The sequence below is a fragment of the Physeter macrocephalus genome, chromosome 5 (assembly GCF_002837175.3).
Source record: "Physeter macrocephalus isolate SW-GA chromosome 5, ASM283717v5, whole genome shotgun sequence".
Taxonomy (NCBI): domain Eukaryota; kingdom Metazoa; phylum Chordata; class Mammalia; order Artiodactyla; family Physeteridae; genus Physeter; species Physeter macrocephalus.
This window is the reverse complement of record NC_041218.1, coordinates 88,947,055-88,963,587: the sequence shown is the minus strand read 5'-3', so window position 1 is coordinate 88,963,587 and position 16,533 is coordinate 88,947,055. Positions and strand designations below refer to the sequence as shown.

At 37.9% G+C, this 16,533-nt stretch overlaps 2 protein-coding genes across 2 annotated transcripts in view; one reads left to right on the top strand and one right to left on the bottom strand.

Moving 5' to 3' along the window:
* The window catches only part of FBXL13 (F-box and leucine rich repeat protein 13), a 192,261-nt gene that overhangs the window by 50,081 nt on the left and 125,647 nt on the right, over positions 1-16,533 (top strand). Inside the window, exon 8 of the mRNA XM_024115971.1 lies at positions 14,453-14,548. Within this exon, the coding sequence (XP_023971739.1) occupies positions 14,453-14,548 (96 nt within the window). The remainder of the gene's footprint in view (positions 1-14,452; positions 14,549-16,533) is intronic.
* Positions 8,773-16,533, bottom strand: part of LRRC17 (leucine rich repeat containing 17) — a 44,875-nt gene continuing 37,114 nt past the window's right edge. Inside the window, exon 4 of the mRNA XM_055085067.1 lies at positions 8,773-8,930. Within this exon, the coding sequence (XP_054941042.1) occupies positions 8,788-8,930 (143 nt within the window). The 3' untranslated portion in view covers positions 8,773-8,787. The remainder of the gene's footprint in view (positions 8,931-16,533) is intronic.

Sequence of the window (16,533 nt, the reverse complement as noted above, 5' to 3'; positions counted from 1 at the left end):
CCGCGTACCGCAAAAAAAAAAAAAAAAAAAAATTCAGTTTTCTATCCATATTTTCCCCCTTCCCACAAGACCTTGTACTGTATGGAAAGTGGGCGTGGTTTATATGCTGGTGGGACACTTAACCAGGATCACGACCACCAGGGTGGTGCTACTTCTGGGTGGAGTGGGGCGAAGACTGTTCCATAGCTGATTGTGGTAGAGAATGGTCTTCAGAGGATTTGGCCAAACAGCCACAGCCAGGCCAGGTAGTGAGCATGGAAGAATTCCCATCTGGTGAGAGTCCTGCAGATACGTAGAACACAGGGATCGGGGTATGGCAGCTGTCAACACGTGGTGACCATGGCAACAGGCAGGTGATGAGGGTGGTCAGGCAGACACTGAGGGTCTGTATACAGAGCTAAGGGACCGGAACAAGCAATGGAGGACCCCAATTCAGGTGAGGGTTGCCAGAGTTAGCAAGTAAAAATACAGGATGCCCAATTAAATTTAAATTTCAGGTAAAGTTTTCTTTTCCTTTGTGGTATAACTTTGTCCTGTACAATATGTGGCACATACTTATACTAAAAATTTATTAGTTGTTTATGTAAATTCAAATTTAATTGGGCATCCTGTATTTTATGTAGCAAGCCTAATCCAGGTAGAACTGGAAAATGGTATAGAGTTAGGCCCCTCTATCTTTAGACTAGGATAACAATGGACACGTAACAGGGGTCTTCTAAGAATTAAAATGAAATGCCTAGCACAGAGGAAGTGCACAATAAATGTAAATGCCCTTGCCACCTTCACACAAGCTTCTTTCCGTTCTTATTGAAAGTCTAGCATTAAAATTTTGATTAGGTAGTTGTCATAAATAAAATATCATATAAGCCGTAATAATGAACAAACTCCTTGAGGGAGAGAATCTTTAAAAATTTGCTGGTGCCTAAGGGTGAGCCTTGGGAAATACCCATGATTTAAGAAAAGGCAGGGAAGCCAAATGGGGACTGTTATGGTTAATTTTATGTGTCAACTTGAATGGGCCATGGGGTGCCCAGATATTTGGCTAATCATTATTTCTGGGTGTGTCTGTGAGGATGTTTTTGGATGAGATTAACATTTTAATTAGTACACTGAGTAAAGCAGATGGTCCTCCCCAGTGTGAGTGGGTATCATCCAAGCCATTGAAGGCCGAATAGGCAGCTTGCCAACTGCAGATCTTGGACTGCTCAGCTTCCTTAATTGTGGGAGCCAGTTCCTTATAGAGTGTGTGTGTGTGTGTGTGTGTGTGTGTGTGTGTGTGTGTGTGTGCACGCACGCATATGTATATATCTTACTGTTTCCCTAGACTAATAGAAAAATGGAGACAGCAGAGAACCGGGGTGGAGAGTCAGGGAAAAACCAGGATAATGTGGCATCTTGGAAGCTGTGAGAATAGAGAATTTACATTAAAAAGACAAAAATGAGGTTCACAGTAAATGGTTGATGTCACTGTCTTTCTGGAGATAAAAGAAGGTCCTAAAGAAAAAAGTTCTTGACTTTAGTTTCTAAAAGGGTAATATTTGTTAAATCTGATTAATGGATATGTGCTTTTTTTTTTTTTTTTTTTTTGCGTTACGCGGGCCTCTCACTGTTGTGGCCTCTCCCGTTGCGGAGCACAGGCTCCGGACGCGCAGGCCCAGCGGCCATGGCTCACGGGCCCAGCCGCTCCCCGGCATGTGGGATCCTCCCGGACGGGGGCACAAACCCGTGTCCCCTGCATCGGCAGGCGGACTCTCAACCACTGCGCCACCAGGGAGGCCCGATATGTGCTTATTATTAATTTCTTTTTTCCTCTAGATGCTTAAACGTTTCATAATATTTTACTTTGCTTTGATCTGAATTTCCCAAACTTATTTGGTCACATAATTATTTTTTCCTACCAAATATTTTTTAATATTTTAAGTAACACTTGTGGAAATATTGGTCTATATGTCCCTGGGATCTAACTCTTGAATGTCAGGCTATAGCCACCAAACCATAGTTCAGACCCATATGGAACTTATTAAATCCAAAACAATATTTTGACTCTTAATGGCATTTGGGAATCATAGTAGAATGTTTTTTAGGATACTGTCTTCTAGAGAGCATATGTCTCCTTTGAGAATAAGTTTAAGTTAGGGAGAAACAGAAGAAAGATACAGAATGAAAAACTCACATTAGTTTATTATTTTTCCTTAAGATTCTATATACATGAGAAGAAGCTCACAGTAAGTTTTTAGAATATCTACCATTTTATACATCAGAAATACTGCATTAAAAACAAAAATAACTTCTCTAGAATGTCCTACTTTGGGTAAGCAGAACAAGATAGTTGCTACGAATGGTCCAGGAATTGAAATAATATTTAAATTTTTTAAAGATTAAGTTTAAATAGAACATGCAATTTAGACATGGAAGCAGATTAATTGTTAAGTGTTCTACTCTTGGGAGTTCTGTTTCTAATGGGATATGGTTAAATTTTCCTCTGTTTGGAAGGGAAAGTGTTGTTATATTTTTTGACATTAGATGTTGTGCAAAAAGGAATGGTTAGTTTAAACGGGGAACAGAAAACTCTTGACCTTGTACTGGTAAACGTTCCATTTTGATTTTGGATGAGGAGAATGACTTCATTAAACAATTAAGGTTTACTTTCGAACAAATTTTTTCTTCATGTAAATGGGTGTTTGCAGAATTTTGACACAAATATCTCTTAGGAGAATTTGTCAGCAAAATGATGAAAGTCTTTTCATACTGTCAAGTAGTTTATGATTGGAAAATGTCCAATAATTATGAGGCTTTGGAAAAATATTCAAAATAGAGGTTATATGGTGAGGATTAAAATTTATGCTGAAAGGTGTTTTATGACTCATTCTATTCTAGGCAGGTGGCAGTCAGGTGAGAACAATATATCATTCTAGAATGGGGTAAAGTTTCAGTGGATATTGTGTAGGGAAATGAATCCTAAATGTAGAAAATCAAAGTATGAATCTGAGCTCTGGATAACTGTGTGTTACGGACTGAATGTTTGTGCCCTTACCAAATTCATACGTTGAAGTATTAACTCCCAATGAGATGGTTAGGAAGTAGGATCTTGGGGAGATAATTAGGTTTAGAAGAGGTCATGAGGGTAGATCCCCCATAATGGGATTGCTGCCCTTAGAAGAAGAGGAAGAGACACCAGAGCTTCCTTTCTTTACCATGTGAGGACACAACAAGAAGGCAGTTGTCTACAAGCCAGGAAAAAAGCCCTTACCAAGAACCCAATCTGCCAGTACTTTGATATTGGACTTCCCACCCTCCAGAACTGTGAGAAATAAATGTCTGTTGTTCAAGCCACTCAGTCTATGGTATTTTGTTATAGTAGCCTGAGCTGACTGAGACATTGTGTAACCTACAGCATGTAATTTAATCTCTTTGATCTTCAGTTTCCTGATTTGTATAATGGGGATAAAGCTGATGTGAACTGTAATGTTTGTGAATGAGCCTACCAATACTAAACATGACTAAACCAATACTAAACAATCCCACTGGTAGACAGTCAATGGTGGAATGGGTCCAAGAGGTTTACTCTGACATTTAAAAGCACTTATGCCTAAGCTGCCTAATGATGACCTCGATTACTAGTGAATGTTTAAATATATTCACATTCTAACAGAACCCTATTTTTAATCTCTGGGAATTGTGAAAACTGGCCCTTGTGAGGCAAAGCAGTGTTGCCAAAAAAGATCTTTGGGGATTTTTCATTTCTTGCCCCTAAATTTGGCTCTATTTGTTCTGATGAAATGAGTCTTTCAGGACACAGGTTGCCCTCAGGACAGGGGTGACAAGAAACAAATAGGGTTAAGAATTTGACTTGCCCCAAGGGATCTTGCAGATGCCATAGCTCTTTTAGGTTAAGTCCCAGAAGAGCCACCAAGCTGGGCCCATCTTGGGAGTGCTGAGGATGGGGATGGTCTACAGCAAGGGTGGCAAACTGTGGCCTATGGGACAAACCTGCCCACCACCACCTATTTTTGTATGAATTTCTAACTAAAAATAGTTTTTACATTTTCAGATGTAAAATAAAACAGACCATTCGTCTTTTGGTGATTTGTTGTTCAGTGAGTTGAGGACATTTCCTCTTGGCCCACAAAGTCAAAATATTTACTTTTTGGCCCTTTTTAGAAAATGTTTGCTGACCCCTGATCTAGTAATAACCTAGAAATACTATAGGTTAGTGAGTAAGACCCAGGAAATCAAAGAGGTGGTGAAAGCGTCCTGAAGCCAAGGGTGTTTGCTCCCTACTTTGATGATCTGTTGGGTGGTGGACTGGCAAGATGTTTGCTGCTTAATAGTCAATCCCTCCCCTCTTTCTTGTTAACAGAACCTTGATTTGGTTCAAGAGTCCACTCTGCATGAGCTTCAGGGGATGATTTTCCTGCCCCTAGCCTCCCCTATTTATCTAGTTGTGTATAATCAAAAACCACGATTTCCCACCAATACCCAATTCCAGTGTAACACCACAGGGTTCATTCTAGTTTTCTTCCTTTCCACACTCATAACTACCTTCTCCTAGAGGGAGAAACCCGGCTCCCAATTTCCTAGCCTTTTAACTTACTCGATCTATCCACCTCTTCCCCATATGTACCAATCTCCTACGGTCACAGCCACCTTTCCTGTGCAAGTACCACCCTCCTTACACTCCTCTGGTTCTGACATTCCACACAGGCCCGTCCCTCATCTCAAGAATCGATGTGCTTCTCACACCACTAAGCTCCATCTCCCCCCCACCCCAGGGTGACCACCTGCCTTATCTCTCCTGGGGTCCCCATTGCTTGACTAGATCACTTTCCTGTGCACTTGGGCTCTAAGCCCTGTGCCAGGCCAGCTTCCTCACGCTGTTGGTGCCCCACCTCCGACACCATGCCCTCACCCCTCACCCCTGCCTCACTTGGATGCCCGCCTCCCCCACTGAAGCTCAAACATCTGCACTGGGTAGCCCTCCTAAGTGGACACCCTCCTCTGGGAGCGGCTATTACTCCCATTCCACTCAGATGCCTACTGTGTTAGTCCCACCTAATAGATTTAGAAAGAGGAAGGGTTCGGGTTTTCACATCCCTCCATCATTCTTTTATTCCTGGGCAGAGGGCCAGGCCTACCTGAAGGTTGTGATATAGGCTTTGGCACATTATGTGTAATGAACCAAAACTGAACCTTTAATTTTTATTATATCTTATTTCCATCAAGAGAAAGGATCTCTTCCATTTCTCCAGCTTTGAGGTATGTTCTCTTGGTTTAGAACTCACTAACAGACTCACCTACTCAGTCATTGGATAGAGGTACCAGTGAGTGGTACCTGACTTAGCTTAGTGGAAATCAGCCTTTCACAGGCATGTTTTTCTCATTTCTACTTTTTCTCTTTTATAAACCTCGAGAAATACAGATATCTTGACCTGAAGGGAATCCCTCTTCAGCTTTACCAAGCAACTTGAATATATCGGCCTTGCAGAATGACTTGGCCAGCATGCACGTAACAGCATTTTGTAAACCGAGTGCAATATAGTTGCTCAGGAGGCATTGCTAGTTATTTGATTGTGCACACTGTCGCATAATTCTGTGATGCATAAATTGTGTCTGATTTAGAAGATTTATACTGTAACATTTTTCCCCTCCAGTGCCAATAGTGTCTGGACTTATTTTTGTTTGGTTTCCACTGTGCTTACAGCAAGAACTCCCACATGAAATGCATTACTATCCAGGCAATCTAACAAATAAGTAGGGAGTGCTGTCGTTACTAGAGAATAGATTTAATTCTCATGAAGTTCTTTTTTTTAAAGAGCTGTCTTGTCTTGGAAAGCAAGGAATTACAAAATCTTAGAATAATAGAATCTTCATCTAGGAGGAACTTAAAGTTCATCTCTTCCAACAGGCTCCTCTACCCCAAGTCAGTATCTCCTCGGTAACACACTCAATGTTCTATCATAGTCAGTGAGCAGACATCCTTCCTAGTCAGCCCACTTCATTTTAGCTCTTCCTTGATCCTTCTCCCTGCTCTTATGTGGAACGCATGTGCTGATATGTGTTCCAATACCAATTGAACACCACAGAGGGTTAGAGAATATATTTAATTCTCACCATGACCATTATACATTCTTTTCTTTTGGAACTTGCTTGCTTGGGAGAGCAGAGAATTACAAAATCCTAAAATCATAGAGTCTTTGTGCTAGAAGGGACTAGCCTAGAGGACTTTCCTTACGTAAAGCTGAAATCTGTCAGCTATTGATTTCCTTCCAGAGATCCTAGTTCTATCATTTGAGGTCAAAATGAAAATATCTGTTGTACACCTGGTGCTTCAGCTTACTGTCAGCATTTCATAGTCTCCCCATCCCAAAAACCATTCCTGGTCTCTTGCAAGTGTCATTCATTACCACATGAGTCAGGAGGAGTGAGGAGTGGGCATTAGGTGTGAAAGGTCTCAGACTCTAGGTAGACTCTTCTTCCGGCTGCTGCCATATTCCTTATATACCACCAGCACCTGTTTTGACTGCTTAGGGGGAGAGCAGGCTTCTGTGAACTTGTGAATTCTTTTTCTTTTGTTCTCCCCCTACTAGCGGTGCAAGGTTCTTCTCTCCTATTTTGTCTTCTTTGTTACATCCCTCCAATTCCCTTGTGATATGGGCTTTAATTTCTCTAGCTCACCTCACTATGTTTTCACGACCACTAGATGTTCTTTCTTCTCCTAAAGATCCCAACTCCACCTGGCACATAGTGGGTACTGACTGATACATATTGAATAGGAAGACCGAATAGCCTCATACTTGATACTTATATACAGTTTCATGGTATTAAGTTTTCTTAAAACTTCGCTTTTTATTCTCTGTCACATCTTAGTTTTTTTGCTGTTGTTGTTAGAATCCCTTGCATAGAACAACCACACAGTAATTTTCTATGGAATTGAATTAGAAATCCACACTCACCTGCCCTGATGTTCTTCCCAGGTTTCCATGTTGGCAACAGCCCCTGTTCCTTGTGGAGTTATTTTCTGTTTTTCCAAGTATAAACGCATATGAATGTTTTAGACCTCTCAATATATATTGCACAACAATGGCATGACTCCCTAGGAGAAAGTGTAAGTTTATGGTAATTACACTTAAATTCTTTACAAAAATTTATTCCACACTGAGATGTGGAAAACCTGCCTCAAATATTTCTGGGTAATGTTCTATAGAATTAGTGAGGTATGATTGTCATAGAGCAGGTGCTTAACAATAAGTGTTAAATGAACTAGTGAATAAATTAATACCACATACTGGAAATGGCATTACATGGTCTTTTTCTATTAGCCCCTTGCTTTTCTACTAGGTGGACAAGAATGTAGGAATGCCTTTCATATAAATGTCTGTCTCCATTTATGCAAGAATTTGCACCTGGATGATGGGTACAATCCAGTTAGAAATGGACTTTCTTTTTGTTATAAATAATATTCTGTTAGAATTCTCATTTAAAAGTAATTTAATTACATGATATGGGAAAAATCAACCTTTTAAACTTAACATTAAAGATCACACAATGGCAATACAATTAGAAGTCTAGTTTTAACTATCTGGCCATGAATCACAACAGTAATCATAAAATTTTCAGTATGGAAGAGGCTTTGGGAGATTATCTCATCAAAGACCCTCATTTTGCAGATGTGGAAATGGACTCAGGGAAGTTAGGTAATTGAAATGAGTAGTATCGCTCCAAAATTCATGTCCAACCAGAGCCTCAGAATGTGACCTTGTTTGAAAATACATGTAATTAGCTAAGATAACATCACACTGGATTAGGGTGGGTCTTAAATCTAATGACTGGTTTCTTCATAAAAGAAAGGAGAGGGAGATTCAGATACACAGAAACACACAGGAGTGAAGAAGGCCATGTGAAAAAGATTGGAGTGACGTAGCTACCAGCCAAGGAATGCCAAGGAATGCCAGCAAACAGCAGAAGCTAGAAAGAGGCAAGGAGGGAGCCACATCTAGAGCCTTCAGAGGGAGCATGGCCCTGCCAACACTGTGATTTCAGACTTGTACCCTTTTCTGTTGTTTTAAGCCACACAGTTTGTGATAATTTGTTACAGCAGCCTTGGGAAACTAAGACAGTAACCTTCCAAGGAGTAGCAGTGACTCTGGAATAAAGGCTCAATCCACCCTGAGCAGTGGCGTGTCCATTTCCCTGTGTGTTGAGGAGACTCAGAGGTGCTCTCTTCAGTGACTTTATGTCTTCATTAGTTCTATTACAGTTTGCTACCCTTAGGGCTTTGCTTTCTGGCCCCCTCTTACTCCAGGTTGTTCTTACCCAACTCTTACACAAGTCACTTGTTCTCACATTGCTTACAGTCTCAGAAATTTGGCCTTACACTTTTACTGCTATTCTGTGCTGCTACCTCTCTTTTCTAGGTTGCTTTTACCCCTGGGCATAAACCCTGTCTATTATAATACTTCCTCAAGTACAGTATATGTGCAAAACCGTACAGGTACACTTTTCAGGCCATCTGGTTGACCATAATACCTTTCCAGTACTTCTAGGCCATTTCAATGACTGACTTAATTTGTGGCACATTTTTCCATTTGCAGCACATACAGACAAAAGGTAGAGTTTTTACTTTCTGATAAAGTCATTTGATGCACAGAAGTTTAAACTTTGATGAATCCTAATTTATTTTTTCCTTTATTGCTCATGCTTTTGTTGTCATATCTAAGACATATCTATGTCATATCTAAGACATATCTATGTTCGCTTCTAAGAGTTTTATAGATTTTAGCCTTATATTTAGGTTATTGATCCATTTTGAGTAAATCTTGTGTATGATGTGAGGTAGGAGGTCCAAAATTTATTCTTCTGCATTTTGATATCCAGTTGTCCACTGTTTGTTGAAGAGACTGTTCCTGCCACATTGAATGTTCTTAGCATCCCTGCAAAAATCAATTGACCATAGATGTATTGGTTTATTTTTTTAAATTTTATTATTATTATTTTTTTTGCGTTACGCGGGCCTCTCACTGCCGCGGCCTCTCCCCCTGCGAAGCACAGGCTCTGGACGCGCAGGCCCAGCGGCCATGGCCCACGGGCCCAGCCGCTCCGCGGCACGTGGGATCCTCCCAGACCGGGGCGCGAACCCGGTTCCCCTGCATCGGCAGGCGGACGCGCAACCACTGCGCCACCAGGGAAGCCCTATTGGTTTATTTTTATACTCTTAATTCTACTACTAATTCTACTACAATAGTCTATTTACCTATCCTTATGCCAGTACCATGCAGTTTTGATTACTGTAGCTTTGTAATAAGTTTCAAAATTGGGAAGTGTGTCTCCTCTAAATTTGATTTTCTTTTTCAAAATTGTTTTAGCTACTTGGGACCCCTTGCAATTCCATATGAATTTGAGGATTCGCTTTTCTGTGTTTCTGGAAAAAACAAAGGACCACTGGCATTCTGATAGGGATTATATTGAATTTGTAGATCACTTTGAGTAGTATTGACATCTTAATATTATTCATGTTAGTATTACCTATTCCTTGGATATTCGATAGAATAGTCTGTAAACTCTTTGAGCCTGTGGGTTTGTTTGTTTGTTTTTGGTGTTTATTCATAGGCAGATTTCAGAGTCTGATTAAATTTCTTTTATTGTTATTGTTATGTCTTCCAATCTATTAACTTGGGATATTTTTCCATTTATTTAGGTCTTCTTTAATTTCTTTCAGTAAAGAAAGAAATTTCAGTGTACTAGTCTTCCATCTCCTTAGTTAAATTTATTCCTAGGTACTTTATTCAAAAGTGAGGTTTTTAAAATAAAATATTTTAGGCATGCAAAGAAATATAATATAATGAACACCTGTGTAATCACTACTCAGTTTAAGAAATAAATCTTAACAAATACAATTAAAGCCTCTCTAACTGCATTTTCCCCCCTCCCTCAGAAGTAACTGCTCTCTTAAACACCATACACAAAAATAAACTCAAAATCGATTAAAGACTTAAATGTAAGGCCAGACACTATAAAACTCTTAGAGGAAAACCTAGGCAAAACACTCTATGACATAAATCTCACCAAGATCCTTCTTGACCCACCTCCTAGAGCAATGGAAATAAAACCAAAAATAAACAAATGGGACTAATGAAACTTAAAAGCTTTTGCACCGCAAAGGAAACCATAAACAAGACAAAAAGACAACCCTCAGAATGGGAGAAAATATTTGCAAATGAAGCAACTGACAAAGGATTCATCTCCAAAATATACAAGCAGCTCATGCAGCTCAATATCAAAAAAACAAACAACCCAATTACAATAGTCAGGACATGGAAGCAACCTAAGTGTCCATCAACAGAAGAATGGATAAAGAAGATGTGGCACATATATACGATGGAATATTACTCAGCCATAAAACGAAACAAAATTGAGTTATTTGTAGTGAGGTGGATGGTCCTAGTGTCTGTCATACAGAGTAAGTCAGAAAGAGAAAAACAAATACTGCATGCTAACACATATATATGGAGATCAGCTCGGTGCTTTGTGACCACCTAGGGGGTGGGATGGGGGGGTGGGAGGAAGACGCAAGAGGGAGGAGATATGGGGATATATGTGTATGTATAGCTGAGTCACTTTGTGATACAGCAGAAACGAACACAACATTGTAAAGCAATTATACTCCAATAAAGATCTTAAAAAAAAAAAGTAACTGCTCTCTTAAATTTAGTGTTTATCATTTCCTCACATAGTTTGATAGGCAGAATAATAGTCCCCCCTGCTACCCAACCCCCAATCCTCATAACCTGTGAATACATGGCAAGAGTCTCTGCAGACTCAAGTTAAAGATCTTGAGATGGTGAGATTATCGTTGTTTATCTGGGTGGATCCAATGTAATCACAAGGGTCCTTATAAGTAAAAGAGGGAGGTAGGACTCCTTGTAAATACATCTCTCCAAGGGCCAGATAAGCACCAGTGTCTCTAGCTTTTATGATCTATAGATGTCTCCCAGGTCCTGGGACACATATCTCTTTGAATGTAAATTATTAGGGATCTTCCTGACATCTTGGGAGCTTGACCTAGGGAACTAGGCCAGATTATACACATTTGACCTTCTTGGGGAGACAAGAGAAGTTTTATTATCCTTTTAGATCAGAGAAATTAACTGGACAGATAGCTACAGATCTAATCTCCATAGTATGTGGAAAGTAAAATGTTTATAGAGGAAGTGAAGACAAAACATTACCTTTTTACCATATAGATTTCTGTGTCTCCAGAGGCTAGAGCTTTTTACAGGAGCACTGAGGAATCCAGGAAAGATTTTTATTTCCTCACACTGATTTATCAGCAATTGAGAGTTCTGATATAATCTTTCATCATGATTGTGGATTTGTCAATTTCTCCTTGTATCTTTGCAGCTATACTACTGGATACTTTCATTTAGAATTGTTACATATCTTTAGTAAATTATTTGAATTGTTTTCTTTAATTATAATGTAGTGACCCTCTTTATCAAATAAATTTTAAAATTCCACCTAAACTACAATACTGAACAAGATGAACACAACTGAAAGGAAATTTGATAGCTATATTGATATCAGAGGGGAAAACTTTAAAGCAAAAGCATTATTAGGGATAATCTTTGTCTTCCAAGCAGTGAATTTTGTTAAATTTATTATTACTAGATATACTTAGATTCATTTTTCTCATCTTATTTTATACTACTTATTCTCTTTTATGTACTTCTGTTTTGTCCTTTCCTGCCTTTATTGTATTTTAAAAGCTACCCCCTTGTCCCCATTTTCATGTGTTAGAAGATATCCATTCTATTTCCACTATTTCGGTGGCTTCTCTTAAATATTTTTGACATGTGCATTTACCTTAATAAAGCCTAAAGTAAATTAATAGCTGTACTTTCTTCCTAATTAATGGAATTTAAAACATTTTAACTCTGATTATTTTCTCCAGTCTTAGAATATGAATATATTCTAGTGGTTTTGTCACTTGTTTTTTGTACTCCCACGTGTCATCATCCTTATACGTTTTTATAAGGTTGCTGGGTTTACCCTTATGCTTATTAAATTTCTTTGCCCATCATTACTATTTCATCTCACTCCTTTCCTTTGATTTCAATGTCCTTTAGAAGTTGTTTTGTGATGGGTCTATTAGAGGCAAACTCTCTCAGTCTTTGTAGAGTGTCTTTACTTAATACTCATCCTTGAGTTGTAATTTACTTGCATGTGGTATCTGAGATTGGTAAGTAGTTTCTGCTGACTATGCTTTCTGTGACTGCTAAGTGACATTCTTTTGTAGGTAATCTGTCTCCGGTTGCATTTAAGGTTTTCCTTTGCTTATGGCCTTTTGCAATTTCACTACAAAGCCATGGTATCTTGATTATCCTGTTTGGGATTTCTTGTGTTTCTTAAATCTGAGAATTGTTGCTTTTCATCAGTTCTAAAGCATATTTGTCTGTAATATTTTTGAGTTTTGCTTTGATTCCATTTGCTCTGTTCCTTCCTTCTGGAAATTCTATAAAGATATACAGAATATTGGACCTTTTTATGTTATATAATGTGTCTCTTAACCTCCTTTATATTTTCCATCTCTTTATCTCTCTGTGCTTTATCCTGTGTAATTTTTTTTTTTTGCTATTTCTTGTATTAGCTGGGTTTCTTCTGCTATTTAACTCATCTGTTGAGTTTTTAGTTTCAATCATTATGTTTTTAATTCCCATGAATTTTATTTGGTTTCTTTATAAATCTGCCCAGTCCTTTTTTCAACAACAGCTTTTCTCAAGAATTTTTTTGTCTTCATCACCTTAATGTTTTCATGATTACTGACAATTTTATTCATGAAGTTATTGTTTTTCTGTTGTTGACTCTTGTTGGACGTTTTTTCCTTCCTGAGTTTTGTAATTTTTAGTGAGAGCTCATTTTGTTCTGGCTTAATCTGTAGGAATTCTACAAGGCCAGGTTTGAGGGTGTGTTTCTTTAGAGAGAGGGTATTTATTTCTGCCAAATGCCCCATAGTTACTACCAAGTTGGAAACTCTTTTCATGTTAATGTATCAAATACAATTACAAAGGTAATAAATTCAAGTTAGATCCCACAAATAACTAAAATTCAAATTCCAATGCACACAATAAGTGGTCTTTGGTTACAAATTCTTTGGGAAATTTTTTTCATCCCAGGCTAGGTAGTTTAGTTTTTCTCTTATCAATAGCAGTTTTTTGTTTTGTTTTTACATCTCTCTTTTTTATAATCCTGGATTTCTCTGTCTCCTTCACTTTCTCCCTCTGACTCAGTTATGACCTCCAGCTTTGTATAAGCCTGGTAACTTTTTCTGTCTCTGCATGGCCAGTAAAATCTGAACCTATTTGTTATGAAAAGCAGCAACCACCTCCACCGTTCTCCCATCCCAAGCAGCTATGGCATGGATATCTTATTGTGCATCTGGGTTTACAAAGATTGGGGACCTGGATATTTTCCTTACTTTCTTGAAAACTCAGTTATTTTTTAAAAACAAATGTTTGTTTTAGAGAGTAGAAAAGTGATTATTAGGGGTTATGGGGTAGGGGAAATAGGGAGTTTGGAAAAAGGGTATAAACTTTCAGCTATAAGATGAATAAGGTCTGAGAATCTAAAGTAATACACAGAGATAAATAATCTAATACACTTTAGATTAAAAGTAATATAAAGTCATCTAAATAATGACTATGGTTGATAACACTGTGTTGTATAATTGAAATTTGCTAACAGAGTAGAACTTAAATGTTCTCATAAAAATAAATAAATAAAGATAAGTATGTGAGATGTTAGATATGTTTAATTTAACTAGATGGGGGAATTCTTTTACAATGTATACATAAATCAACTCACTATGATGTACACTTTAAATATCTTACAATTTTATGTCAATACACCTCAATAAAGCTGAAATTTTAAAAAATTTAAAAAGGAAATATTTTAAAAAATGTTTGTTTTAGCATTTACTGATGTTTTGTATCAAGAGGATTTCCAGATTTTCTAGTCTACCATTTTTCTAGAAATAGAAGCCAAAGTGGGTTTATTGATCTTTCCCAGGAGTCCTATAACTTTAAAAAGAATCCAGTTCAGCAAATAATTATTGAATGCCTTCTATGTAGTACCAGCTACTATTTAGGGAAATTATTCACTTTCTAGCAGAATATCACTTTCATTCAGAAAATAAAATAAATCTACCTATCTTCCTCACCATCCTTCTGCAACTATCAATTTGATCAAATTATATCAAAGGCATCATCAGATAAGTTCTAGAACTCTAGATAAAATTCCTACCTTCAGATAAAATTCAAGCACATAAACCCCTGCTACCACAATATACGTATTACATTACCATTATTAACACACACACTCACACAAAATGGTAAATTGAAGAGTTAGATCAAAATTCACATATTTTTTCAAAATCGTGAATTTTTTTCTTTGTGTTTAGATTTTCTCCTACCTCAGTTTAAGAGATGTGGTAATATGTGGTCAAGTTAATCGCTCCTGGTTGTTGATGACACAAATGAGCTCATTGTGGAATGGTGTAAGTAGACACGACCTGAAGCTATGTCTTTATTCTAGTTCTCAAAGGAGAACAGACTGCTATAAAGCCACCTGTAATGGGGACTACCTTCTTCCCTGCTCCACAACATGGGGCCACAAAAAGTAGGTGCATTTGTTTCTCTTTTGTCCAGGCACAAGCCTGAAGGACAAGATAAAAAAATGTTATTTGAAGAGATTCAATATGAATATTTTCTAATTTAAATAGTAGAAATAAATTGAATATTATTTTTGGATTGAAACAAAGCCCCATTATATCTGAGTTAGGCTTAACATGGCCTTACTCAAGGAGCTCCAGAGATATATTGAGAAAATGCAAGCAAGGTGCTTACTGTAGAGCCTGGCATGTAGGCAGCACTCAATAAAAATTAGCTATTATTGTTGGTTCAGAAAATACAACAAAGCAGCCCAAAATATGGAGTAAAGGAAAAAAATTACTGAGCATGAAATAGGGCTAAAATATACAACATGTAAGCAAAGCTTGTTTGATAATTCTTAGTGTATTTGCATGCACATGTACACACACACACTCAGGAATTTTCTAATGCGGACTCCTAGGCTCATGCCTCTGTACTGTTCTTGTCATTGCACTATTTTTGTACTATTCTCATAAACTAGAACAAGCTTATATTTTCCATTCCAAAGAGACATTGGATGGTAGGTCTTAGCCAACAACAGAAAATAAGCATGTGTTATCCCTGATGACCTTTCTTTTCTTTTTCTTGGATAATTGCTTTAATGTTAACAACTGTGATCATTTATGCCATCAACAAATGTTGGGGTTGGTAACATTTTCCTTGTCACCTAAGTCCAGTAAATAGCTGGCTTCACCACCCCTCCTAAATTGCTATTGACTGGAGGACAAATGATATCATGTGCTCAGAATGACCTATAAATAGGTGGTCGGGGCCATTCTGCAGAAACTTTGACAAAGAAACTAAGAGGAGTTGACAAGGTACAGGGAATCTAGCTCCGTAAGTCAACTCAGAATCTTTACATCTCATCAGAACACCACCCCATTCTTGGCTATACTGCTCTACTCTCACCTTATGCAGCAATGGCAATAAGAAAATGTGCTTGCTTCCGTCTTAGTTAACCCCTCTTAGCTACCAAATTTAGTATTCCTGTCTTAGATATATTTTTAGTTGAAGGCAGTGATTCTTAAGCTTTAGAATGCATTAGAATCATCTGAAGGGATTGTTAAGACAGATTGATGGTTGCCACCCCCAGAGTTTCTGACTTAATAGGTCTGGGGTGGGGCTTGAGAATTTGCATTTCCAACACGTTCCTGGGTGATGCTGATGCTGGTCCCAGGACTACACTAAGAACCACTGATTTAAAGTAATAAATCTCTTACTTATGTGACAGATTAGGTGTTACCTTTTCCTTTGGAAAACCCATAAAGAAGAAAAATAAATAAATCCAAATGATCTGGAAGAGAAAGAACATGTACAATATTAAAATCAGGACAAATCTTGCAGAAAACCGGCAGAAAAAGCCAGCACTTCTGCCAAGACTTCATTGGGTAAAGATGAAGAAAATATGAGCATATGGCAGTGAAGAACAAAGCCAGGATAGGAAGTTAAGCTGCTTTATGTTCAGCAAATTTCTCTTTCCTCAATTATACATTGTCCTTCATTTGCAGTTATTTTTTCCTTTATTTGTGAGTGCTCAAATGTGGCACAACTATAACAAACATTTTAGCACAAAGAATAGTTTTGTTCAGAAGGCAATGAGAAAGTGGATGTTCATATACTTAACCTTTTAGCTGAAAGATAGCATTAATACTATGTTATTGTTATCAACTATACTTCCATTTAAAAAATACTATGTTATTGTTTATCAACCAGCCCTGGCCATTAGGAGCTCACTAAACCTCTGTGCTCTTCAGTTTTACATATAATCAGCCAGGTACACTCAGGTCATCTTTCCTTTTCTCTAGAACTACCCCCTCCAAATTATGAGTTA